Here is a 22,460-nt window from a genome sequence, read left to right as displayed (position 1 = left end):
GCAGCTTCTAAGGCAGTGTCTTTAAGGAGGCGGGACGTGGCGGGCTAGGTGGGAGGGTCAGCTGGTTTTGATGAACCTTGTCCCTACCCTGAGCACCGGGTCGCTGGTCCAACTATGGAGGCAGCTACAGGTAGGAGGCCAGGAGAAACCCTCCAGTGGGGGCTTTAGGGCAGTGAGAGGGCAGGGTGGGAGGCGGACGGAGGCTTTGGGGACCAGGGTGTACTTGTTGAGGCTTGGAGCCCTGAGGCAAAGAGACCCAAGTTAGGAGAGAAGAGGTGAGTGGATAGGTCTGTCTTCCTGGTCCACGCCCTCTCCTGATATGCTCAGATTTCTGTGCCAGGGACTAGGAGGAGAAGGGAAGGTCCTTTTGGAGCAGAATGGAGGGGCAAACCCTGAGAGTGGGGGTTCTCCTAAGTCCTTTTAGTTAATGACATGGAAGAGGAGTTGGGGTAGGGAGAGAATGCACCCCTCCTCCCCTCCTCCCTTCTTTACATAGCAGGTCTTCAGGACACAGCCTCCTTAACGTTAACTCGGTAAGTGCCTAAGTGCTGCGCTAGGAAGGGTTGGGGCAAGAGGCGGAGGGAATCCAAGGTGGGGAGGCTCTTCAGCTGCCATTAGCATCTCAAGGAGAGGCTGGGACAAGAGTCCAGATGTCAGCTTGCTCCTACCTGCATCCCTCGCCTCCTTGCAGGAAGTTTGAGTTTAATCCAAAGTTGGGCATTGATAATCCTGTCCTCTCTCTGGCTGAAGACTACGACCCCTCTGGTAACCCCTGGCCCTGGGCAACCGTTCCCTTTCCCCAGAGATACCACAGCTCCTCAGGGCCTCCCATCTCCTTGGTAACCACTCCACTCTGCCTCCCTCTGATAATAGCCTTGGTGGGGAGTAACTACGTGGAGGTAGGAGGGGGTTGGCTGTTTTCTTTTGTCCAAACCACTCTGCCCACATGGTATTTGGCCTCACTGCCCAACACCTAACTGGGTAGAAGCCTGCCGGGTGCCCTATCACCAGGGCAGGGTCGTCGGCCAGGCCAAGGTGACTTGTATGTGGGCCTTGTCCCCTCCCCTCCCCCTCTTCTGTTGCCCACCTCCCCCTCTAGATCTCTGGAGCCTGCAGCGGCCTCGTTTCTGTCTGCTGAGCAAAGAGGAAGGCAGGAGTTTTGGCTTCCACCTGCAGCAGGAGCTGGGCAGGGCTGGGCCTGTTGTGTGCAGAGTGGAGCCTGGCACCTCCGCCCAGCACCAGGGTCTTCAGGAAGGGGACCGGATCCTGGGGGTGAATGACCACGTCGTGGAATGTGAAGACTATGCTGTGGTGAGGTTGAGCTGGGGGCCTCCCTGTGGAATAGAAGGCCGTTCCATAGCACCTCAGGGAGAGAGAAGCCAGTCGGTCACCTCCCTGGATATACGGGGGCAGCACCCAAGCCTCAGCCTCCCCCACCTCCCAGGATCTAGGGCTGTCCAGGTGGGAATGGTTGGGTGAAGGCGTCCAGAAGGAGCCATTCACCCTGGCTCCCGGCGTGAAAAATGGAGGTTCCAGGGACTGGGAGTTGGCAGGAGGAGCTGGCCCCGACCTCATCCCCCACGCCCTCTGTTCAGGTGGTTCGCCGCATCCGGGCGAGCGGTCCTCGGGTGCTGCTGACGGTCTTGGCGAGGCACGTGCATGACGTGGCTCAAGCTCAGCAGGGCAACAGTGCCCACCTCTGTCCTCCTCTTGGCCCGCGGGTCCGGCCCCGACTATGCCACGTAGTGAAAGATGACAGTGGCTTTGGCTTCAGTGTCACCTACAGTGAGCTTAGAGGCCGGGGCGGGGCGGGGGGGGCAGGAGGGGGATCTCCGCCCTGTTCTGGGCAGCCAGTGGACCGAAACTTGCTTTTTTTGGCTTCCAGGCCATCAGGGTCCTTTCTGGCTGGTGCTGAGTCCCGGAGGAGCAGCGGAGCGGGCAGGGGTGCCCCCGGGGGCCCGGCTGCTAGAAGTGAATGGGGTCAGCGTGGAGAACTTCACTTACAGCCAACTCAGCAGAAAGGTATGGCTGTAAGTTTCCCTGTTCATCCTCACCCACCGGGGCCCCGGGGCTTTGCCTCAGGCAGCCGATTCCTCCCCCACGCACCTCATCTCCAAAGTTGACCTTGTACCTCCGGCCATCCTGCCCTTTACAGTTGGTCCTAGGCTCTGCTCTCCCCCACCCTTGCTGCCTCCTTTCTGGGGCCATGAGGAGGGCCTGCCCCTGCCTTCCCTACCCAGGTGCTTGATGCTGATGCCCCGCTGGGTCCCCACAGCTTTGGCAGAGTGGAGAGCAAGTGACCCTGCTGGTAGCAGGGCCAGAGGTGGAGGAACAGTGTCGCCAGCTGGGAATGCCCCTGGCTGCGCCCCTGGCAGAGGGCTGGGCGCTGCCCACCAGGCCCCGCTGTCTGCACCTAAAGAAAGGGCCCCAGGGCTTTGGGTTCCTGCTTCGTGAGGAGAAAGGTCTTGATGGTCGCCCTGGTGAGTGGGAGCCCCAGAGATGGGTCGGGAAGGTGCGGGCACACATGCGGTGCACAGAAGACCCCAGCCCTGAGCCTCCTCCTCTTCCTCCGGCGTCCCCCCACGCTCAGTCCCTTCGCGTGCCCACGGTGGCCTGGGCTGATGCTGGAGTTAGTTGCAGGAGGAGCGATGAGGATATTTATGTCCCAGGACAGTTCCTGTGGGAGGTGGACCCAGGACTACCAGCTGAGAAAGCCGGGATGCAGGCCGGGGACCGGCTGGTGGCTGTGGCTGAGGAAAGTGTGGAGGGGCTGGGCCATGAGGAGACGGTGTCCAGGATCCGGGCGCAGGGCTCCTGTGTCTCCCTCACTGTTGTCGACCCTAAGGCTGACCGCTTCTTCAGCATGGTGCGAATGAGGGGCGGGGGGGCGGGTGCTAGGGTGCGGGCAGGGATGGAGCAGGGCTCAGGTGGAGGGAGAAGCTACAGGTCCGTTCTGTCCGCCTCCTTCCAGGTTCGCTTGTCTCCACTTCTCTTCTTGGATAGCACGGAGGCTCCTGCCTCTCCCCAGGAAACCTGCTCAGCCTCTCTGGTTGAAACCAAGGACCTACCAGATGACGGGACAGCCACGCCTCCTGCCCCGGGCGGCTCCCACCAGTGCTCCCTGTATCCTGGGCCTGGCGGGGCCTATGGTTTCCGACTTAGCTGTGTGGCCAGTGAGCCTCGCATCTTCATCTCCCAGGTGACTTATGCCCCACGGACCTTGGATCTTTCCAACCGTTCGCCTCCTGATGAGTCTTCGTCTGCTTCCCGCCCAAGGTCTTAGAACATCCAGCAACTTTTCCATGGTATCCCATGTTCTGTCACCCCTCTCTTCGCCACCAGGTGACCCTAGGAGGCTCAGCGGCCCGGGCAGGGCTGCAAATGGGAGATGTGGTTCTGGAGGTGAACGGGTATCCCATGGGTGGAGAGAATGACCTGGAAAAGCTTCAGCAGCTGGCCGAGGCTGAGCCACCCCTCCACCTGAAGCTGGCAGCGAGGTCTTGCCCGGGCTCGGAAGCCTGCAACCCCCCCAGGTTTGGAGAGGTGAGGAAGAAGAGACAGATGGACCACCAGCAGCCAGAGAAGGATAGGGGGAGTCAGCGAGGAGGGCTACAGGGTGAAGCAGTGTGGGGCATGCGGATTGGGACGCTAGGCCATGGTAGGTGGGGACAGAGGGGCCCATGGAACTAGCTGCCATTCCTGGGCATTGCAGTGCAAGTGGGGGCCGGGAAAAGGAACTCTTATCGTCCTTGAATGACCTTCTCTCTTCTCAGGACTGGGCTCCAGTGTCAGAGCTGCTGTAGTCCTCTCCTACCTGCACAGATCTGCCCAGTGGCCTTCCTGTCTTCACTCTCCTGCTTGCAATGGTAGGAGCTGAGAAGCTCTCTTTAAGCCAGAAGGGACAGCTCTAGGATTCTGGACACCTCCAATCACAGGATTGCCCAGGGTCTCCCTCCCTTCCCTGGGGCCCGCCTCCCAGAAGAAGGTGTGGCCAGAGGCCTTAGGCAGGCCCACTAGGGGGCTGGGGGGGGCGGGGGTTGTCCTCTGGTTCCAGAGGGAGTCCTATGGGAGCTTTGGGAGTTGTGTTCGCATGGATGAGTGGTGTGATTTTGTGATTTATAATAAATTATACTCTTTCCGGCACAGAGCTCCTAAAACCCTTGGAATTTCCTAAGTAGTGAGAGTGATAAAGATGTCTTCTTTTATTCATAACAAGCCCCTTTCAGCCACACCTAACTTTGTTAAGGAAGTGACTTTTGGAAAGCACCTAAGGATGGGGGACTGGTAGCCAGGGGATCCAACCATGTGATTAGCGGGTTGGAACTTTCAGCCCCACGCCGGACCTCCTGGGAGGGGAGAAGAAGTGCTGGAGGTTGAATCACTCACCAATGACCAATAGTGTCATTGGTCATGGCTCCATAGTGAAGCCTCCATGAAAAACCAAAAGGATGAAGTTCTGAGAGCTTCCCGGTTGCTCATTGCGCAGAGGTGCTGGGAGGGTGGTGCCCCCGAAGAGAGCATGGAGCTTGCGAGCTCGTGCCTTGCCCACGGCATACTTGCCACCTGGCTCCTCCTGAGTCGTGTCCTTCATAATAAACTGGTAAACCAGCGAGTAAACAGTCTCTCTGAGTTCCGTGAGTCACTCTAGCAAATGATGGAACCCGAGGAGGGGGTCGTGGGAACCTTTGTTTTTCGGCCAGTGGGTCAGAAGCCCAGGTGACAAGCTGGCGCTTGAAGTGGGGACAGTCTTGTGGGACTGAGCCCGTGGCCTGTGGGATCGGATGCTCTCTGCACATCAGTAGTGCCAGAATTGAGTTAAATTGTAAGATCCCCAGCTGGTGTCCACAGAGCTGTTAGAGAATTGCTTGGTGGGGGAACCTGTCCACACACACACACACACACACACACACACACGTGACTGGAAGTGAAGTAGTACTGGGAGTGGTGTCATAAAATAGAGGAGGAACACAGCGTTTTCCCTTTATAGGTGGGCTGTGGGGCTGGCTAGGATTGTTCCAGATGGAACTTGCCCTAGGCATGACTCCTGGACTCTCACATATATTGCAAGAATTTGGAGACCAGTTACGCCTTCCCTCTGTAAGCACCTTAGGATTGTGGGGGCTGGTGCCTGGTCACTATTGGTCTATTATAGAAATGGCCTTGCCCCCCACACATCAGGCTGCCTCTGTTGGTGGGGGGAAGGGGGATAGGAGATGGTGATTTGAAGGGACCAGAAGGGCCCCAGACTCAAGGCATGGGGCCCAGTTTCTCTAAGAGAGGAGTTGAGAGTTTGTCAAATTTCTCTCCTCTCCTTCGGTCTTCAGGGTAGTGGGTCAGTCCAGAACCAACGTGCCCCCAAAAGGAGACACTCATATCTGCCAAAAAGCCACAGACCACAGTTCTGTTGAGTTCTACATCAAGATAGCTTTATTGCTGGAGCCTCCAAGGGCCCCAGACATTAGTGGCTTACAGCTTCAGAGATCCAGGGGGTTGAGTCCAAACTGGTGGAGCTGCTCCTTGTACTTGGCGTGAAGTCTCAGCACAGCCCCGTCCCACTGAGGCTTGACAGCTCTCAGCTTGGCCAAGAGTCGGTCCAGGCTGCCCTGCAGACACCAAGGTTCAGGCCCCAGGAAGGGAGAGGGTAGAATGAGGGGTGCCCCAGGCTGGTCTGTAAGCTTTCCTCGCCGGTGACGTCTTCAAGTTCTTACTCTTAGTAAGTAGGCATGATTGTAGTCCCCTGGCTGTCTGCCCTCAAGACAGAGCAGGGTTCCCTGTGGGGATGCTGCTTCTCCTTCCCCCTGGTCTGTCATTAATGACAATGACAGCATGGACTAGTTGGGGCCTGGGGGATGGGGGAGTGCCAGGTACCGGGGTGGTTGGGCTTCCAACAGTGTGGCTTACATGTAAGATTTCCTCATACTTGGCCTCCATGTCTGCCACGTGGGCCCGAAGCTGAGCCAGAGTCTGGTCCCGCTCTCCGAGGGCCTGCTCAGCCTCTTGCCGTGCAGCCTCGGCCTCCCTCTGGCACGTCTCTGCAGGGCAAGGCGGAAGGATGAAGGGGACTGCATAGTGAGACTCTACCTGTAAACAGAGTCTCCAAAGGCACCTAAAAAGCAGAACTTGAATGGGATCATTCCAGACTCCCCCCAGGATCATCAGTTTCCCCACAGCCCGTGTAAGGAGCTGACGTACAGCGTTAAGGTACAGCAGAGAGAGCAGTGGACTTGGGACAGGGATGTGGTCCAAAGTCTGGTTGTCACTTACTCCCTGTGTAACCTCGGACATGCCTCTCTCTGAGACACAGTTTCTTCATCTTTAAAGACAGACTGATACAAACCTTATAGGCTTACCGTGAGTTAAATGTGAGAATGTATGGGAAAATACCTAGTATTTACAGGAGGTGTTCCATAAATGCTGATTGAGTTTAAATTTGAGATAAGGCAAGGATTAGGAAAGGAATTCAGGGTCTGCCTGGCAGATAAACAATTCTTGGGTATCTGTAGCTAAACTGAGGCTATTTTAGGGACGCCTGGCTGACTTAGTTGGTAGAGCCTGAGACCCTTGATCTCAGGTTCATGAATTCGAGCCCCACGTTGGGCGTGGCACCTAGTAAAAAAAAGAAAGAAAGAAAGAAAGAAACTGAGGCTATTTTAGGTTAAGAAAACTTTGAGACTGGGCGCCTGGGTGGCTCAGTTGGCTGGGCAACTGCCTTTGGCTCGGGTCATGATCCCAGAGTCCTGGGATCAAGTCCCACATCGGATTCCCGGCTCGATGGGGAGCCTGCTTCTCCCTCTGACCCTCTCCCCTCTCATGCTGTTTCTCTCTCTCTCTCTCTCAAATAAATAAATAAAATCTTAAAAAAAAAAAAGAAAGAAAACTTTGAGACCACAATTGTGAAAGATCTTATGTCCCATGCTAAGATAGTTCAACTCTATTCCTTAACCAAGAGAGAAAGGAAAAACTTCCTGTTCTTTACATTTTTGCTTATCTGCAAGGGTCATTCCTTTATTTAGCAATAATTATGTAGGACTTGGCATGCACTTGGCATTGAAGATACAAAAGTAAATAAGTCACATATCTTTCCTTAGTTTCATTGTAAAAATCAGCTAGGAGGGAATATATTTCGCTTGTGACAGACATGGCAGGGGTAGGGAGAAAGATCTGGATTTGGAGAGACCATCAAGAGAGGGAGATGGGGTGAGAGACTCAGGTCTGCTTTAGTTACAACGTAGGGATTTTTGCCATCTTGAACCCTCTGCTCCAATCCTCCATGGTGGGACAGTCAGTGGGGAAAATGGTCCAAGAGCCTAGACTGCAGTCTTCTAGAGAAGGACCATCTTCAGTCCACCCCTGCAGGCTGGACCTTGTCAGTGCACTGGAGAGAAAGGGCTTAGGGGGGTGGGGAAGCCTACCCAGCTGCTCCCGAAGGCCCGTCACTTCTTCCTCCAGCTTCCTGCTGTGGATCTCCATTTCCTTCTGCAGGGCCCGGCACTGACGACTCATCTCTGTGGTGGGGGCAGAGGGTGACCAGAGACCCGGGTGTGGATGGAGCAGTGGAGAAATGAAGGGTAGTTGTGGGTGGGGAAGGGCCTGCTTGGCCCAATGGGACAGGAGCATAGAGACCTTCCCAGTTCTCGAAATTCCCAGAAGCTGACAGAGCCTGAACACCTGGGGAAGAGCTAGGAAACCACACCCCTTCCCCCATTCCAGCTCAGGACCTGGATTCTAGCTCTTCTCCTCACTCATTCCCAAGGCACAAATGAGACAAAAGCCATGTCATTTTTTGTAATCCACATAGCTGGAGGTAATCCAAAAAGCACATGGCATCGGGCATCCTGGAAGGTTCCTGCCCGGGATCCAAGAGACCTTCCTTGGGTTCCTTTAGGCCCCTGCCTGATTCATGCTGAGCCAGGAAGGTTGGGGCTAGGCAGGGCAGATGGAAGTCCTCCTCGGTTCCCTTCCTTGCATCCTCTGGCCCTCTTGATTGTCCTCTTCCAGGCCCCTGTCTCCTGCCCACATGCCTGACCAACCACACACCTGCATAGATGGCCTTCGTCTCACTTCGGGCCTCCTCCAACTCAGCCTCCAGCACTTGCAGCCTCTGCCTCAGCTGCTCTTCAGAAGCTTTGGCCCGGCGGGCCTCATCCCTCCGAAGAGCTGTGAAAAGTCCCAGAGCAGTCCTCACACCTGGCTGGGGATCCCACTGAATCAGGCCCTGTGGGCTTAATAGACTCTGCCCACCTCTGGGAACCTGGTGGCAGATCTCCAGCCTCTCATTCTCTCTCTGGGTTGGCTGGTTGGTTGGATGGTTTTTCCCCTAGAATCCCATGAGCTCTTCATTGCTAGGAAGGAAGAGCTCCATGTTCTGCTTATAAAAAATAGCTATCCTCGGGCGCCTGGGTGGCTCAGATGGTTAAGCGTCTGCCTTCGGCTCAGGTCATGATCCCAGGGTCCTGGGATCAAGTCCCGCATCGGGCTCTCTGCTCCTTGGGAGCCTGCTTCTCCCTCTGCCTCTCTCTGTCTCTCATGAATAAAGAAATAAAATCTTAAAAAAAAAAAAAAAAAAAAAGCTATCCTCACCCACCCTCACTGCCCACCCCTTCCTTTCTCCACCAGGGGATGGAGGACAGGTCAGCTCAGCCTCCTGCCACAGCTCCAACTGTCCAAGCCTCCAGGATGCAAAATGCCGCATTGCCCCACCTCTGTTGTCCCAGAGCTTCCACCCTTCTTACCCAAGTGGTCTCGGAGCAGCTCCTTCTCCAGCACTGTCCGCCTGTGCGTGGACTTGGCCTCCACATCTGCCCTGGCAAGTTGACAAAGCCTCAGCTTGTCATGATCTCAGCCTTCCTCATGTCTCCCCATCCTCAGCCCACACCCTGGACTTTCTTCCTGCAGTTCCGAGGGCCTCTAAATGAGGGATCTCTGATGGCAATCTACTGAGTTCACCCCTGTGTCCCGGCTGCCCAGCACAGAGTAGGTACACGGAATATGGGTGATGAATATATCAAGGAAGGCACAGAGCCAGAAGGGCATCACGGAGTGGGTGCATGCTGATTTCCCCAATTTCCCAGCTCCATGGGAACTGGAGGAGGGGGGTGAGTCATGAAAGCTCCATCTTGTCATGCAGAGGGCTGCATTCTCTCTGGAGCAACTCTACTTGGTCTCCAGGCCAGAGCATGGAGAAGCAGGAGGCACTCACCTCCAGCCGCCCTGACTCACCAGCACCCGCATTCTGTTTCTTCTTCTGTACCCCAGTTTTCTTCCCTTTTTCTTTGGTCTTGGGTGGCATCTCCTTGCTGTCCTGGGGAGAGAAAGGACTCATATTTATGCCCTGGGCACAGGGCTCCTTTCCTGACCCCTAGATTGAACCAGGAGTCCCAGGAGAGTTAGAGTTCTAGTCTCCAAGTCTGTCTCTTCTACTTTCCAGAAGCTTCCATTCTTGGTCTCCTTGGAACCTTAGGCAAGGCTGGGATGTGGGGAGGGTGGAGCTGTTTCTTTCTACCAGTCACGTTCTGTGGGCAGAAATCATTCCTCTCAATCCTCTTTTGGAGAAAATATATCTCAGTACTTGTTCCTTCCCTCTTCCCATCATCCTTACCCTGCCTCTTCCTACCTGCGGGATCCTCTCTGGCCTCTGTTGTGTCTCCCTGTGGGGAGGACCCACTGATGGGGAGGGGCAGAGAAAAGGCCCAACCAGCTGGGAGCCCGAGGAGGAGCCTGGGTTCTGGGAGCCAATCCAGGGTGACAAATTTCCTTCGAGGGCAGAACTGGGAACTGCACGGTTGGGTTTCTGGAGACCGAATGTTGCCCAGGTAACTGGGAAACATGGAGCTCACAGACAGGTGGAATGTGCCAAGTACAAAGCTTAAAATAGCAAGGTCCTGGAGGGTCGCTTCTCTCCTTATCCCTAAATCCTAAATGTAGTTTGAGGAGAAAGGGCTTCAGAGCCGGTTAGTTATGCTTCATTTCCATGTAGCAGTGCCTGAAGTTTGGAGACTTACAAATTACAGATTTACACATCTGATACGATGCTGTGGTGCTGATACAGAGGAAAAGCGCTGACAGGAGCCATTTTAGGCGATTTACATCCCTAGGGCTCGTGAGCGAGCACATGACATTATTAGGCTTTGGGAAGGCATTCTATCGTGTATGAGGGAAAGAAGTGCAGGAGAAGGTAGCCGAGAGAGTTTCTCACTTCAGAGAAAGGAGACACAGAGGAGAGGTAGACCCAAGGACTCCAGGGTGCTGACATAGAGGGAGGCAAATGTAGAAGAAAGGATATTGGTTAGAGACAAGAGCCCTGAGTTCTAATACCCCCTTCGGTTATGCAACCTTGGGCAAGGCATTTAATTTTGTGCAACCTCAGTTTCCTGGTCTTTAAGTCTTTGACTCTGTAAATCCTGAAAGGCCTGGATTTTCACTGGGTATTCACAGGGCTCTCTTCCCTTGTGGGGACTTAATTTATTGCCTCTCTTCCCCTATTCCCTGATGTGGCTGATTTTCAGCCTGGTGCCGAGAAACTACTTTGCTAGGCTCCCCTCAGTATTGAGTTGGTCGGAGCTCCCTCTAGTGGACTTGCTTGACCTCAGGAGTCTCCTTAATTTTTCTACTTAAATTCTTGGGCCTTGTCTGGGGGGGCGCCTCCCTCTCGGGGATACTTCCTACCATCTTGAGGGGGTCATGAGTGGTTGGAAAAACAAATTTGGGGAAGGGAGTATGATGGGTGGACTTGTCCTTGTCCCCACCCTTCTTCCAGCCCTGTGCCATTCTGGAGACTTGTCATCGGTCTGCCACCTGGATCTCTGGGCACCATACTGGCTAGAATGAAAACAGCAAAAATGTCAGGGATTTTCCTCTTGTGGATCAAGGAACCTGCAGACTCTTTAGATGTTTCTCTCTATCTCTGTCCCCCTCAACACTTTTGGCCAATTGCCTGTTGTCAGGAGCAGATCTGAAGAAATAGCTTTGAGATCTGGGATTTAAAAATCCTTCCTCTGGGGAGTGGACAGATTCAGGTGGGGGCTGATTCATGTTTATTTGTCACCTTTGTGGCTGCAGGGTACTTCTCTGACCCTTCAGACATTTTACAGAGTAAAGAGAAGAACCAGGCTTGCCTTTTCCGGGGCTTATAGTTCTTGTACCCCAGGGTCAGATAACTTTGTGCACAACTCCCAAATCTGGAGAATACTTTTCTTCTCATGTTGAAGTTTGTTTTTCCTTCATTCTCCCTCCAGAACTCTTTGCCCCTGCATAGGAATGCAGTAGACGTTCCTGCCGCAGTCCTTCTCCTCATCTAGAAGCCTGTTTGGGGTCATTTTCCAGGGAATGATTAGTTTCTGCGTTACGCTGATGCATGGGATGACATTTTGAGGACATGGCTTACTGAATACAAACAACATATCATGCCTCAGAAAAGCATTTACTTTTCAAATATGTTCAGTCAACCGACTTTCAGGTGCAGAATGAGGATGTGGTTTGGGTGAAGGTGAAATGGAATAAGAAAAGTGCCCCATATCACATGATGTGATGATACAAACTGAGCCAGCTCTAGAACAAGCCAAGAATGCGAATGACATTGTGATCAACAATCCAGTCCCATCTTTAGTATACGTTGAAAACAAGCCAAGTAAAAATTGTGTGTGTGTGGGGGAAAAGTCAATCTTTCCTTCTTTTTTCATTAACTTCATTTTAGAAATGAAAATGGGAAAGATCATCTCAGCAGAACTCTGTCTTCCTTTGAATAGGATCCCATCTGGGAGTTTTGAAGAGATATAGAGGAGAGAACTGTCACTCTCTCTGCTTTATTCGAATGTGAGAGATAGGTCATTTGTATATTTAAAGAAATATGGCTTTTTCTCTTTTACAGGGCACCTGAGCGGCACAGTCAGTTAAGCAACTAACTCTGGATTTTGGCTCAGGTCCTGACCTCAGGGTAGTGAGACAGAGCCCCACCCTTGGGCTCCGTACTCCGAGGTCGCAGTCGCTTGAGATTTTCTGCCTGCACCGCCCCCCCCCCCCGGCCCCGTTTGCGTGTGTCCCGCGCGCGCATACGCATGCTGTCTCGCTAATAAATCAATCTTAAAAAAAAATTACGGCTTCTCTTTTTTTTTTCTTTTTAGAGAGGGGGGAGGAGCAGAGAGAGAGAATCTTAAGCAGGCTCCACACCCAGTGCAAGCCCAATGCAGGGCTCGACCTCATGACCCTGAGATCATGACCTGACCTGAAATCAAGAGTCAGAGGCTCCCAGGAGCCCCAAGAAATATGGCTTCTGCAAGCAGAAACAAAGTACAAATTATACCATTACATTCTATCCAGGTGGTACTGAAGATAATACAAATTGGAAGCCTTTACAGGAAGCCAGAGATGCGATCATGACCCAGACGAACCCATATAGGCCCAAGGGTTAATTTCTTGCCTGTATTCCATTAAATCTGGGTTTGATGATGAGGGGGAAAAATACCCTGTGTACTTACACTATGTTACGTACTGTGGAAGACCAAAGTCGAGACAGCATAGCACAAATTAATGTGAGGTAGCTGTGAGAATAAATGGTTATGGAAATTTAGAGGAGGAAAGGATTATTTCTAGCTGGAATGTCTGGTAAGAAAGAAAATATTTGAATTGAGTTCTGAAGAATGGACTGGACTTCAGTAGCACGCTTTAGGCAGAGGGAACGCTCTCAGCAATGGTGATGAAAAAAAGAAAGAGTTGTGGTATTTTGTGACTTGGGAGTCACCCAGCATAGGATATACGTATTGGAACAGTATAAAACTGCAAGGTAGTTTGGAGTTAGATCATGACTGTTAACTTTATCCAGGAGACAATCAGCAGTGTTTGAAGTTTTTTTCTGATGCGATCAGAGCTATACTTCAGGAAGACTGGTCTAGTGGCAGAGTGGATTGGAGGTGGCAGGGAAACCAGTGAGGAAAAGGTTTCAATAAATAGATCAGGGGAGAGAAAGGGAGGGCCTGCAACCAGGGTGGTAGATGGGAAGTTTTGACAATTATCTAAGAGGCTGGCCTAGGTTTTCCCTTGGGAGATGTCTTCTCTTTCTAGGTAGGAACTGATTAAAGGAAATTCTATTGATAGGAAATGATAATGTTGACTCCATAATCAATCTTAGGTAAAGGCCATGCTCAAGGATGTCTGGCTGATGGGTCCTTGAGTTCAGATTTTTTTTTTTCTCTTGTGACAGGAGCCCGCGATGAACTTAACTCCTTTATCAGTCAAGGGCTTTGTGGAAGACCCAGGTAGGGGATCTAAGACGGAACCGAGTACTTACAGGCACACTAGAGCCTGCAAGCTCCCAAAGAGGAGGCTCAGAATTAGCAAATAAGGGCAGGGCACTTCCTTCTTTAGGAAGAAAGTTCCCTTTTTTCAAAGTTTTCCCAGCAGAACTTTTAGATTAGAGAAGTGGAAATGACTGGCAACTGCATTTCTCTTCCATGAGAGGAGCGAGTACTCCTCTGGCCAGAGCTCACAGCTGTCTCACAGCTTCTGTGGTCAAGGCCTGGTGCTGGCGGTGCAGACCTGCGGCGCAATGCGTGGAGCCCACTGCGCTGAGCTGCGGAATCTTAAGTACATACTCAATTCCCAGAAAAAGGAACTAGTGTTCAGAAGCCAAAAAAGGGGGAAGTGTTTTGTTTTCATAAGGTCAAAGGGCCTGGAAGAAGAGCTTGCGGCCTGAGCGTCTCAAGCCTTTCTGGGCTGTAATCAGGCTTGAACAATCCGCAGCAGTCACATTCCTGTTCTTGGCGCCTACTTAATGAGTTCAAAACACCAAGGGGTGGGGAAAGAACTTCCGTTTTTCTCCCACAATGTGAAGAAGCAAATGGCTTTAAGCTCAATTTCCTCATCTGTCAAGTATGGGGGAAAGACTTGACGTTGAGGTTCTTTCCACGGCTACTTGTCTTCGCTTAAATATCCCAGTAACCTCCTCAAAGAACGCCAACCTTACAGCCCACAAGGAACATGGAGGGCTCGGCTTCTGTCTCGTGCGCAGACTCCATGCCAGGCCCCGCCCCCTCCCTTTCCCGGCTTCTCCAGCAGAGGGCGCAGACGCAAAAGTGCCGCCTGGGCCCGCCCCCGGGGGCAGGGGAGGGGTAGGCGGCGCGGAAACTTGGCCGCGGCTTTCCGGGAGCTGTGGCTCGGGAGGGGGTGGCGCAGGAGCGGTCGCTACCCAGTCCGGACCAGGCCGCTGGCTTCCCCGAGCTCCGCGCGCTCCTCCAGCCCCCGGGCTCGCGCGCTCGGAAGGGGCGCGCCCGCGCGGACCCGCGCTCCCGTCGCCGCCCACTCCCCTCCCCGCGGCCGCCCCTCCCTCCGCCCGGACCGCCGGCAGCGGCGGCGGCGGCGGCGGCGGCGGCGGCCGGGAGAGGCCCCTCCTTCACGCCCTCCCTTCTTTTCCTCGCTCGCAGCGGAGCGGAGCCGGCGGACGCGGCTCAGCCTCCAACCCTCCCCGGGCCATGGCCGGCAACGTGAAAAAGAGCTCCGGGGCCGGGGGCGGCGGCGGCTCCGGGGGCTCGGGCGGCCTGATCGGGCTCATGAAGGACGCCTTCCAGCCGCACCACCACCACCACCACCTCAGCCCCCACCCGCCCGGCACCGTGGACAAGAAGATGGTGGAGAAGTGCTGGAAGCTCATGGACAAGGTGAAAGGCCTGCCCGGGACCCGCGGGAGCAGGGGTGGGCGTGGGCGGAGGGGCCGAGGCAGGGGAAGGAAGGGACAGAGGAAGCTGGGGGAGGGGACGGGTCATGCGGGGCTTGGGGAGGCGAGGAGCTGGGGTGACCCGGCCGAGAGGGTGGGGGCCGTGGGGGTGGGGAAGAGACCGGGAAGGTGGGGGTCGGCGGTGGGGGAAGGGCTGCGGTTGGGAGTGGGGAACGTTGAAGTGGTGTGTTTGGGGTAGCGAGACAAAGATGGGGTGGGGGCTGGGGTGAAGGTTAACTGGGAAGCCGCCGGGGCGGAAGTATAATGGGGGGGTGCGGAGTTTGGGGCTCTGCAGGGTCTAGGGATGTGGGTCACGACATTGGCCCCAGGAGGTAGGAGGGAGGGGGAGGGCGAGGAAGAGTGTGCAGTTTACCGGCTGGGGTTGTTAGCTGGATGAGGAGTCGAGCCCTGAGTCGGGAGTTAACGTTTATGGGCTCCGATTGAGAGACCTGGGGTCAGGACAGCTCTGCAGGCAAACTGCGCTCGCGGCGAGCGCAGAGTTTTTTCTCATTAAGATGTAACACCAAGATAAAAGAAATTCGGGATGTTTAAATGGGCCAAGGAAGGAACTTTGCTCCACATCCAGCGCTGGGGCAAGTTTTTATCCTCCAAAACATTGGACGTGATCCATTGCTGGTGCTGAGATTAAACCACAAGTTCTGGTTAGAACCATTATCTGGGGAAAGATGTATTAACTGAGCGTGCTGAGCCCCAAATTCAGACTCTTTCCAGATTCTGACTGCTTCCAAAACTTCCTCCTCACGCTGCTTTTAGCTGGGTTCTACTTTCTTCGTGGCCGACCTGACTCCTTGTTGCAGGACCCGGCTTTAAGCTTGTTCAGTGAGCTTCTTTGATGACCTTTTTTGAAGCAAGTGTGAAAAATACCGCTTTTATATTTGGCCATTTAAGTTTGGCGTTTGGGAGAATTTTACTTCCTCATAGTGTCTGTATAATGAAATCTAGTAGCCCAGAGTATTTAAAAGTGTTTAAGCATTTCCAGAGAATTCAATACAATATTTCCTTAATATTTTTCACATTCGTTAATTCATAACTTATTTTTGAAAAGTAATTAGAAGTATCTGGCATATTGTAAGAGAACGGTGTTATTTCCTCCAGAGTAAACTTGGTTTTCTTTGGTTCCTCTCTAGGTCTAGGTTCCTCTTCTGTAAGTTCTTCATGGATTGTTTTGGAGTAAAACAGCTAATAAAAATGATTATGAAGCACTTGGCAAATATAAACGTTCTGTATAAATGCTTAATAAGACTAGTGCGTGAATTAACACTCCTGCAGTGCATACAAGTGGTTTCAGAGTCACTTTTTCAGGGCTGGTGTTTCTCATGTTAAATAATTGGTGCTGTAATTAAAGATACAAGTATTTGTATATTCATTATGTTGGTGGTGTAGTGCTAATCTCATTATTAGAAATCATAATAAAACCATTACAGAAAGTTGGGCATGGAAAGGAAACTTTGAATTCATCGACACCTTTAAAAAAAAAAAATGTATTCAGTATCTGAAGTTTGTAGGTTTGCATTTTAAGGATTTATAGCTAAGGACAAAAAAAGTTCTCCTGGAATAGAGAAAACATTTGTATTTTTAGTTTCTCGTGTAAGATGTATGTATGCAGTACATCAAAACTATTGACCAAAGACCTTTCCTTAAAAATAATAAACTTTTTCTCAAACTTTTTCATCTCTATAAAGTAGTTCAAATAAGATCCTTCTTTAAGATTTCTTTATTTCTTAAAGTATGTGTATGGATTTTTAATTTTTTCTTCAGAATATTTAATTGGGAAGAGTAAAGAGGACTCATTTTGAGTGCTTTTCAGGTTTTGATAGTTTCAGAGAGAGTTGGTGCCTAGCTTTCCCTTTCTAGTGTTGGGAGAGAGGGACGTTTTATTCTTGTGTTGCTTGTCCTGGAAGGTAATTTTTAGTACTCTTCTGTGCCCCATATCACATATTAACTAGTCATGCTGAAATAAAACTTAGTTCTTCTTTCTGATATATTTGTCTGATAGGTTCATGCCACTCTCCAGATTTTGAGTACTTTTGTAAATATTAGATTGTAACTGTCTCTTCTATGCTTGCATAGATGGTGTTTTTTCACTTTTTTATTGTTAGAGTCTTAAATGTGTCCGTAACCCTTCTTGACTTCATGCAGTATGATGTAAGTGGTAAAGAACTTAACTGTCAAATCCACAAGTGTCCCACACGCTTACTGAATTTGATTCTAAGTCACCTTCTCGTTCCTGTTTTGTCCTTGTTATTGAAGCTAGGTGACTGTTATTCCAGCCTATTAATTATCAATTTATTGACTTAGCACTGGGAACTGTTGGCGTCCTCCCCTCCCCCAATATTGAATATGTGCAGATGGAGAAGTTGGCATAAGTCATGGGTTCTGGTCAACATAGGCCCGATTTACCAATCCATTGTGGAACTTAAACTCATTGTTGGGAAAATGCTTGTGCTAGAACACTTGTTATTTAACAAAAGACATGGTCAGCCTCTGGGGTTTTTTTGTGCTAGCCTAGTATCTTGTAATTAATATTTGTATAAATACTTGTGTGTGAAGAAAGTGGCCAGTAAGAGACAAGTGGGCAGGGGAGTGGAGAGAGAGAAATCCTATAAATTGCCTTAAATGTCAACTTGGAAGTATTAAAGTATTTAATTTGGTGAGAGATTCAGAATTCTGTTTTGTTGTTGTTTTTTCCAACATTCTGTTATCACGTAGAGCAGGAGGAGCTGGCAAACTTTCTGTGGAGGGGACAGACAGTAAATATTTTAGGCTTTGCTGGACCCACTTAGTATTGTTTTCTTTGTTGTTGTTTTACAAATCTTTAAAAATGTAAAAGCCATTCTTAGCTTGCAGGTGTAGGAAAAAGGCTGGAGGTTGTAGGTTGCCCGCCTCTGAAGTAGAGCAACATGCTGGCTGTATTTTAGGTCTGTACTATGTTTTTATTTTGAATCAGCTTGTATCATTAGAACATTAAGATGTTGATTTTTTTTAATGGTTATCATTCATAAAAGAATTTATGGGGCGCCTGGGTGGCTCAGTTGGTTAAGCATCTATCTGGCTTTTGGTTTTGGCTCAGGTCATGATCTCTGGGTCATGAGATAGAGCCCTGTGTCCGGCTCAGTGGGGAGTCTGCTTGAGGATTCTCTCTCCCTCTGCCCCCCGCCCCCCCCCCGCTCGAGTATGTGCACTCTCTCTCAAATAAATAAATAATATTTAGAAAAAGAATTTATAATTCCCTTATGATTTATGAGGGAAAAAAGCTTCCTTTTAAGGCATGAGTTTAAAAAAGTATTTTCAAAAGGTGATTCTTCCTTTTGCTACCTATCTTCTGTTTGTCCTACCCCCCCCCCCCGCCCGCCAAAAGTACCTGAGTAACTTTCTGTAATTTGGAAGTAAGGTGCATTAAACAGAATTTATGATTCAGTATATTTCATTGGACTACTTCCTCCTTCCCTCTCTCCCTTCCTTCCTTCCTTCGCATGCTAAGTCCCAAGCATGGTAACTAGGTGTGAATTCTTACCTTCTAGGAGATAAGGGACCACATAAGTGTGTACAAAGTAATACAGGATCTCTTAAGTTTAAATGTAGTGTTCATATTTCTTCAGTGTTTATCTTAACCTCTCAAGATTGTAAACTCCATGAGGACAGCAACTATAATCTGCTTTATCTCCTGCAGTCTGCAGTCATGAGGCTTTACACAATAGTAAGTGCTTTGTAAATATTTAAATTGCTTTGTATGTTCCAAAGGAATAACTGAAAAGGTGTGGGGGTGGGAATAAATTTTAATTACACTAAACTTATTTGTCACAGTAGCCCTTTGGTGGTATAATGTCTGTTTTATAGATGGAGACAATTAGGCTCAGAGAGGTTATGTAATTTAATTTAGTTAGTGGTGGAGCCTCATGTGGAATCCAGGATTACCTCTCCCCTAAGGCTTAGTTATTCCCTCCGTACAGTACCTTCTCAGGTATGCAGCAAAGCTTCAATAACAGAAAGCCATTTATTCAGAAAGTGACCTGTGTAGGTATAAAACAGTCTTCACGCACACACGTTCCACCATCCACACGCTCAAGCAGAGTAGACATTCTCTTGAATGATATTAGGAGAGCATTTAATATCCTTCAGTGAAATATCATCTGTTATCTGCTTTCAGGTTACGGGTTTGTGTCTCTCCAAATTACGTGTATTGGTTACTTTGCATGGTGATCACAGAGGCTTGTACCCTTGATTTTCCCATTATACTCAGTGTATGTTCTCTGTGGTATCATTTATCACCCTTTTTTCCATCTGTTTTACCCTCCAGTAGAGCTCTTCAGGACCAAGGCTTTGTCTTCATTTCAGTTCCTGGGCCTAACATGTGGTACTTGGTGAATGAAGTGCAAACATTTAACAAAGTAAAATGACCTCAGAACTAAGTCCCTCGGGCGCCTGGGTGGCTCAGTTGGTTAAGCGACTGCCTTCGGCTCAGGTCATGGTCCTGGAGTCCCGGGATCGAGTCCCACGTCGGGCTCCCTGCTCAGCGGGGGGTCTGCTTCTCCCTCTGACCCTCTCCCCTCTCTTGCTCTCTCTCATTCTCTCTCTCAAATAAATAAATAAAATCTTTAAAAAAAAAAAAAAGAACTAAGTCCCTCTTCATTCTCTGTATGATTAATTAGGGGGAATCAGGTAGGGAATCTCTTTGAGTGCTGACTTGCAGTATCATTTACTCAAAGTAGTTTTACCTTTTTCGGTTATAAAGGTAATATGTAGTCATTGTAAAACATGATTGTGCTGTTAAGACCTCCCCCAAAGGATGTAAAATTCTTCATAATTCCTTATGAAACACGAGCTCCCTTGAACATTTTCACATGATACGTGATAATTTGGAAGGTATATGGAAAAAAAGTGAGGTTGGGCCAGGGGAGAAGAGAATCTGTTCATTTTGTAAAAAGTTGCGTTGACATTTTTGGTAACTCTTGCTACAGTAAAACCTGTTTTTAGTATGTGGTTGGTATGTTGTTAGTATATATACATTAAACCTGATAAATCATGGGCAGATTGGTCCCTTACTCTTACTGCCAACAGAATTCATGTTATATTCAAACATAACAATTTAGTAATGTTTATACTATGAAAAAAACCCCGTTTCCCTAATGATTAACCCAGATCATTAAAAGAAAAATTAAGTATTAACTTGAAAACGGAGTCTGAACTTCAATCACATTTTTTAATGAAGTTGTTAATTCTGATCTACATTAGGTTTGTTGGAATGGGGGGGTTATAACAAGCAAGTCATTGTGAAATGTTTTCATGATTAGCACATTTTGTGCTGGAAGGAAATAGGTGGGAGTAGGCAACCAGGAGCACTGGAAGCCAGCCTCAGCTCTGTCCCCACAGTGTTCCTTCCTGCAGCAGCTTCCAAAAGGAGGAAGGGAGAGGGGGCTTATGGTGGCACTGGTAGCGTACCCCCACTGGGGACTGCAAGCCCTGGGAAGATCCTGTGCCACAATCCTAGATGCTCCTGTGATTGCCTCAGAAGAAATCCACAGTGACTCCGGGTCTCCTCTCTCCAGCTTTTAAGACGGACAGTGAGTCTTGCTTAGCTGACTCTGCTGTCTGGGCACCTTCTCAGAACCACCTCTGACTACTCTTTCCTCTGGCTCTGGGATCAGCCATGAGGAAGACTTAAATGGAGGCCAGCATATTGATACGTAGTGAATGAGATGCGATCCTTATTCCCGCCTCTTCCTTTCTTAGACCTACTTTGAATAGCAGTACCGAAGTATAGCACTCTTTGTGAAAAACAGTGTATGAATCATAACATATACAGAACAAAATGTAAACGTTCCCTTTTAGTCTCCTACTCCCACGTGACTACCTCTCCAGAGGTACTTAACTGCCTATGGTTTGGGTTCCATCCCTCCAGTCCTTAGTCCCTTTCCCCAACTGGCTATGAGAGGGTTGGATGGCCAGCATTGCCGAGGAAAGATTTATCAACTTTGAGCAAGTTACTGACTTCTTAGCATTTACTCACTAAGACTAATAACTGAGTTCTCATCATTCCTTACAGAGCAGTTTACATTTCACATCTGCTGATAAACATCAGAAATATCAAAATAGTGTGTTTGAGGAGAATGAAACAGATTCAGAGAGATTAAGTAACCTTAGTCACCCAGCTAATACTTTTGTTTTTCATGTGGATCTTGAACTGGTGTTCAGGCTCTGTTAAGCGATTTCTTATAAGCCAGTGCTGCTCAGACTTTAAGATGAATTCAGACCATCTGGGGATTTTTTTTTTTTTTTTTTTTTAAGATTTATTAATTTTTTAGAGGGTGGGGAGGGGCAGAGGGAGAGGGAGGGAAACTCAAGCAGACTCCACTGAGCATGGAGCCTGACGCAGGGCTTGGTCTCAGGGATGACCCTGAGATCATGACCTGAGCCGAAAGCAGGAGTCGAACGCTTGACCAGCTGCGCCACCCAGGCGCCCCCAGACCATCTGTGGATCTTGTTAAAAATGTAGAGGCTGTGTAGATCTGGGGTGGGGCCCATGAGTCTGTATTCCAGACCAGCTCCCGGGTGATGTCCATGCAGCTGGCCCCAGGGACCACACTTGAAGCAAGCCTCCAGTCCACAGTTGCTTTTCTCTTAGGTGAGCTGCCAGACTTTTTTTTTTTCCCTCCCCTTAAGAAATAGCAGTAGGGTTATCGTGTTTATGTTGAAGATTTTAATTATTATGTTCTTAAATTTCAAAAGTAATTTGTACTCAATATACATTTTTAAGCAAAAGTGGGACTTTTAAACAAAAATGGTTCTAGAATTTTTTGCTTTTTAAAAAATTGCTGTATTATGGAGATTTACCAGGTTAAGGCCACGTATAGGTCTCCCTGAATTTTTTAAGGATTGTATAAGATTTCATAGTTACATGTTTACCTAATAAATTCGTATGGATAATTTTCTAGGTTATTTCTGATTTTTAATATTAGGAACAGTGCTGTAGTGACTTTACATTATGCAATTTCTAAATATTTCTTTAGAATAAACTCCTAGGAATGAAATGTGCTGGGTCAAAAGACTCCTACATTCAAGTTTAAAAATACATATATTAGCACATTGCCCTCCAAAAAATTTGCTTCCACCCATGTTCCTTGTCTAGTTTGTTGATGTAAATATGATTCCTTGGTACCTTAGGTGAAAATTATGTTGGCATCTGTCCACAATCACACTTTATTGAACACAAGCTGTATGCCAGGTTCTGTTAAAGATGTTAAAGGAGTTAAAGATGACCCAGTGTAGGGGCGCCTGGGTGGCTCAGTTGTTAAGCGTCTGCCTTCAGCTCAGGTCATGGTCCCGGGGTCCTGGGATCGAGCCCCGCATCGGGCTCCCTGCTCGGTGGGAAGCCTGCTTCTCCCTCTCCCACTCCCCCTGCTTGTGTTCCCTCTCGCTGTGTCTCTCTCTGTTCTTAAAAAAAAAAAAAAATTATGTGGGTCAGGGGTGCCTGGGTGGCTCAGTCGTTAAGTGTCTGCCTTTGGCTCAGGTCACGATCCCAGGGTCCTGGGATCGAGCCCCGCGTCGGGTTCCCTGCTCAGTGGGGAGCCTGCTTCTCCCTCTCCCACTCCCCCCGCTTGTGTTCCCTCTCGCTGTGTCTCTCTCTGTCAAATAAATAGATAAAATCTTAAAAAAAAAAAAAAGATGACCCAGTGTACTCAGAATCTGGTGATCTAACCGAAGGTATACAAAGGGCTCTGGGAAGTCTCTGTGGGAA

The 22,460-nt window shown here is 49.7% G+C and overlaps 3 protein-coding genes across 4 annotated transcripts in view; 2 read left to right on the top strand and 1 right to left on the bottom strand.

The window, feature by feature from the left end:
• Positions 1–5: 5 nt before the first annotated feature.
• Positions 6–4,695, top strand: NHERF4 (NHERF family PDZ scaffold protein 4). The gene is made up of 11 exons (XM_064577345.1): positions 6–130; positions 497–533; positions 692–765; positions 1,100–1,311; positions 1,596–1,785; positions 1,886–2,022; positions 2,276–2,480; positions 2,670–2,866; positions 2,972–3,199; positions 3,343–3,543; positions 3,774–4,695. The coding sequence occupies exons 1-11, from the start codon at positions 115–117 to the stop codon at positions 3,801–3,803; spliced, it is 1,527 nt and encodes a 508-aa protein (XP_064433415.1). The 5' UTR covers positions 6–114; the 3' UTR covers positions 3,804–4,695.
• A 688-nt stretch (positions 4,696–5,383) lies between these two features.
• Positions 5,384–10,200, bottom strand: DRC12 (dynein regulatory complex subunit 12 homolog). The gene is given in 8 exon segments (XM_045892883.3): positions 5,384–5,492; positions 5,495–5,603; positions 5,902–6,032; positions 7,413–7,505; positions 8,038–8,157; positions 8,733–8,798; positions 9,220–9,301; positions 9,614–10,200. Coding segments are annotated over 7 exon segments (615 nt in total). The 5' UTR covers positions 9,290–9,301; positions 9,614–10,200; the 3' UTR covers positions 5,384–5,466.
• A 3,941-nt stretch (positions 10,201–14,141) lies between these two features.
• CBL (Cbl proto-oncogene) overlaps positions 14,142–22,460 on the top strand; it is an 82,705-nt gene continuing 74,386 nt past the window's right edge. The window contains exon 1 of one of the 2 annotated variants that reach the window (XM_045894851.3): positions 14,142–14,648. In XM_045894851.3, coding sequence (XP_045750807.1) covers positions 14,463–14,648 — 186 coding nt within the window. In that variant the 5' untranslated portion in view covers positions 14,142–14,462. The remainder of the gene's footprint in view (positions 14,649–22,460) is intronic. The other variant, XM_064577342.1, reaches the window with a different exon arrangement.

Source organism: Mirounga angustirostris, unplaced genomic scaffold (assembly GCF_029215605.1).
Source record: "Mirounga angustirostris isolate CCGP_5_RB_7025 unplaced genomic scaffold, mMirAng1.0.hap1 SCAF_13, whole genome shotgun sequence".
Classification (NCBI taxonomy): Eukaryota; Metazoa; Chordata; class Mammalia; order Carnivora; family Phocidae; genus Mirounga; species Mirounga angustirostris.
The sequence above is the reverse complement of the archived record's forward strand: the minus strand, read 5'-3'. Positions and strand labels throughout refer to the sequence as shown.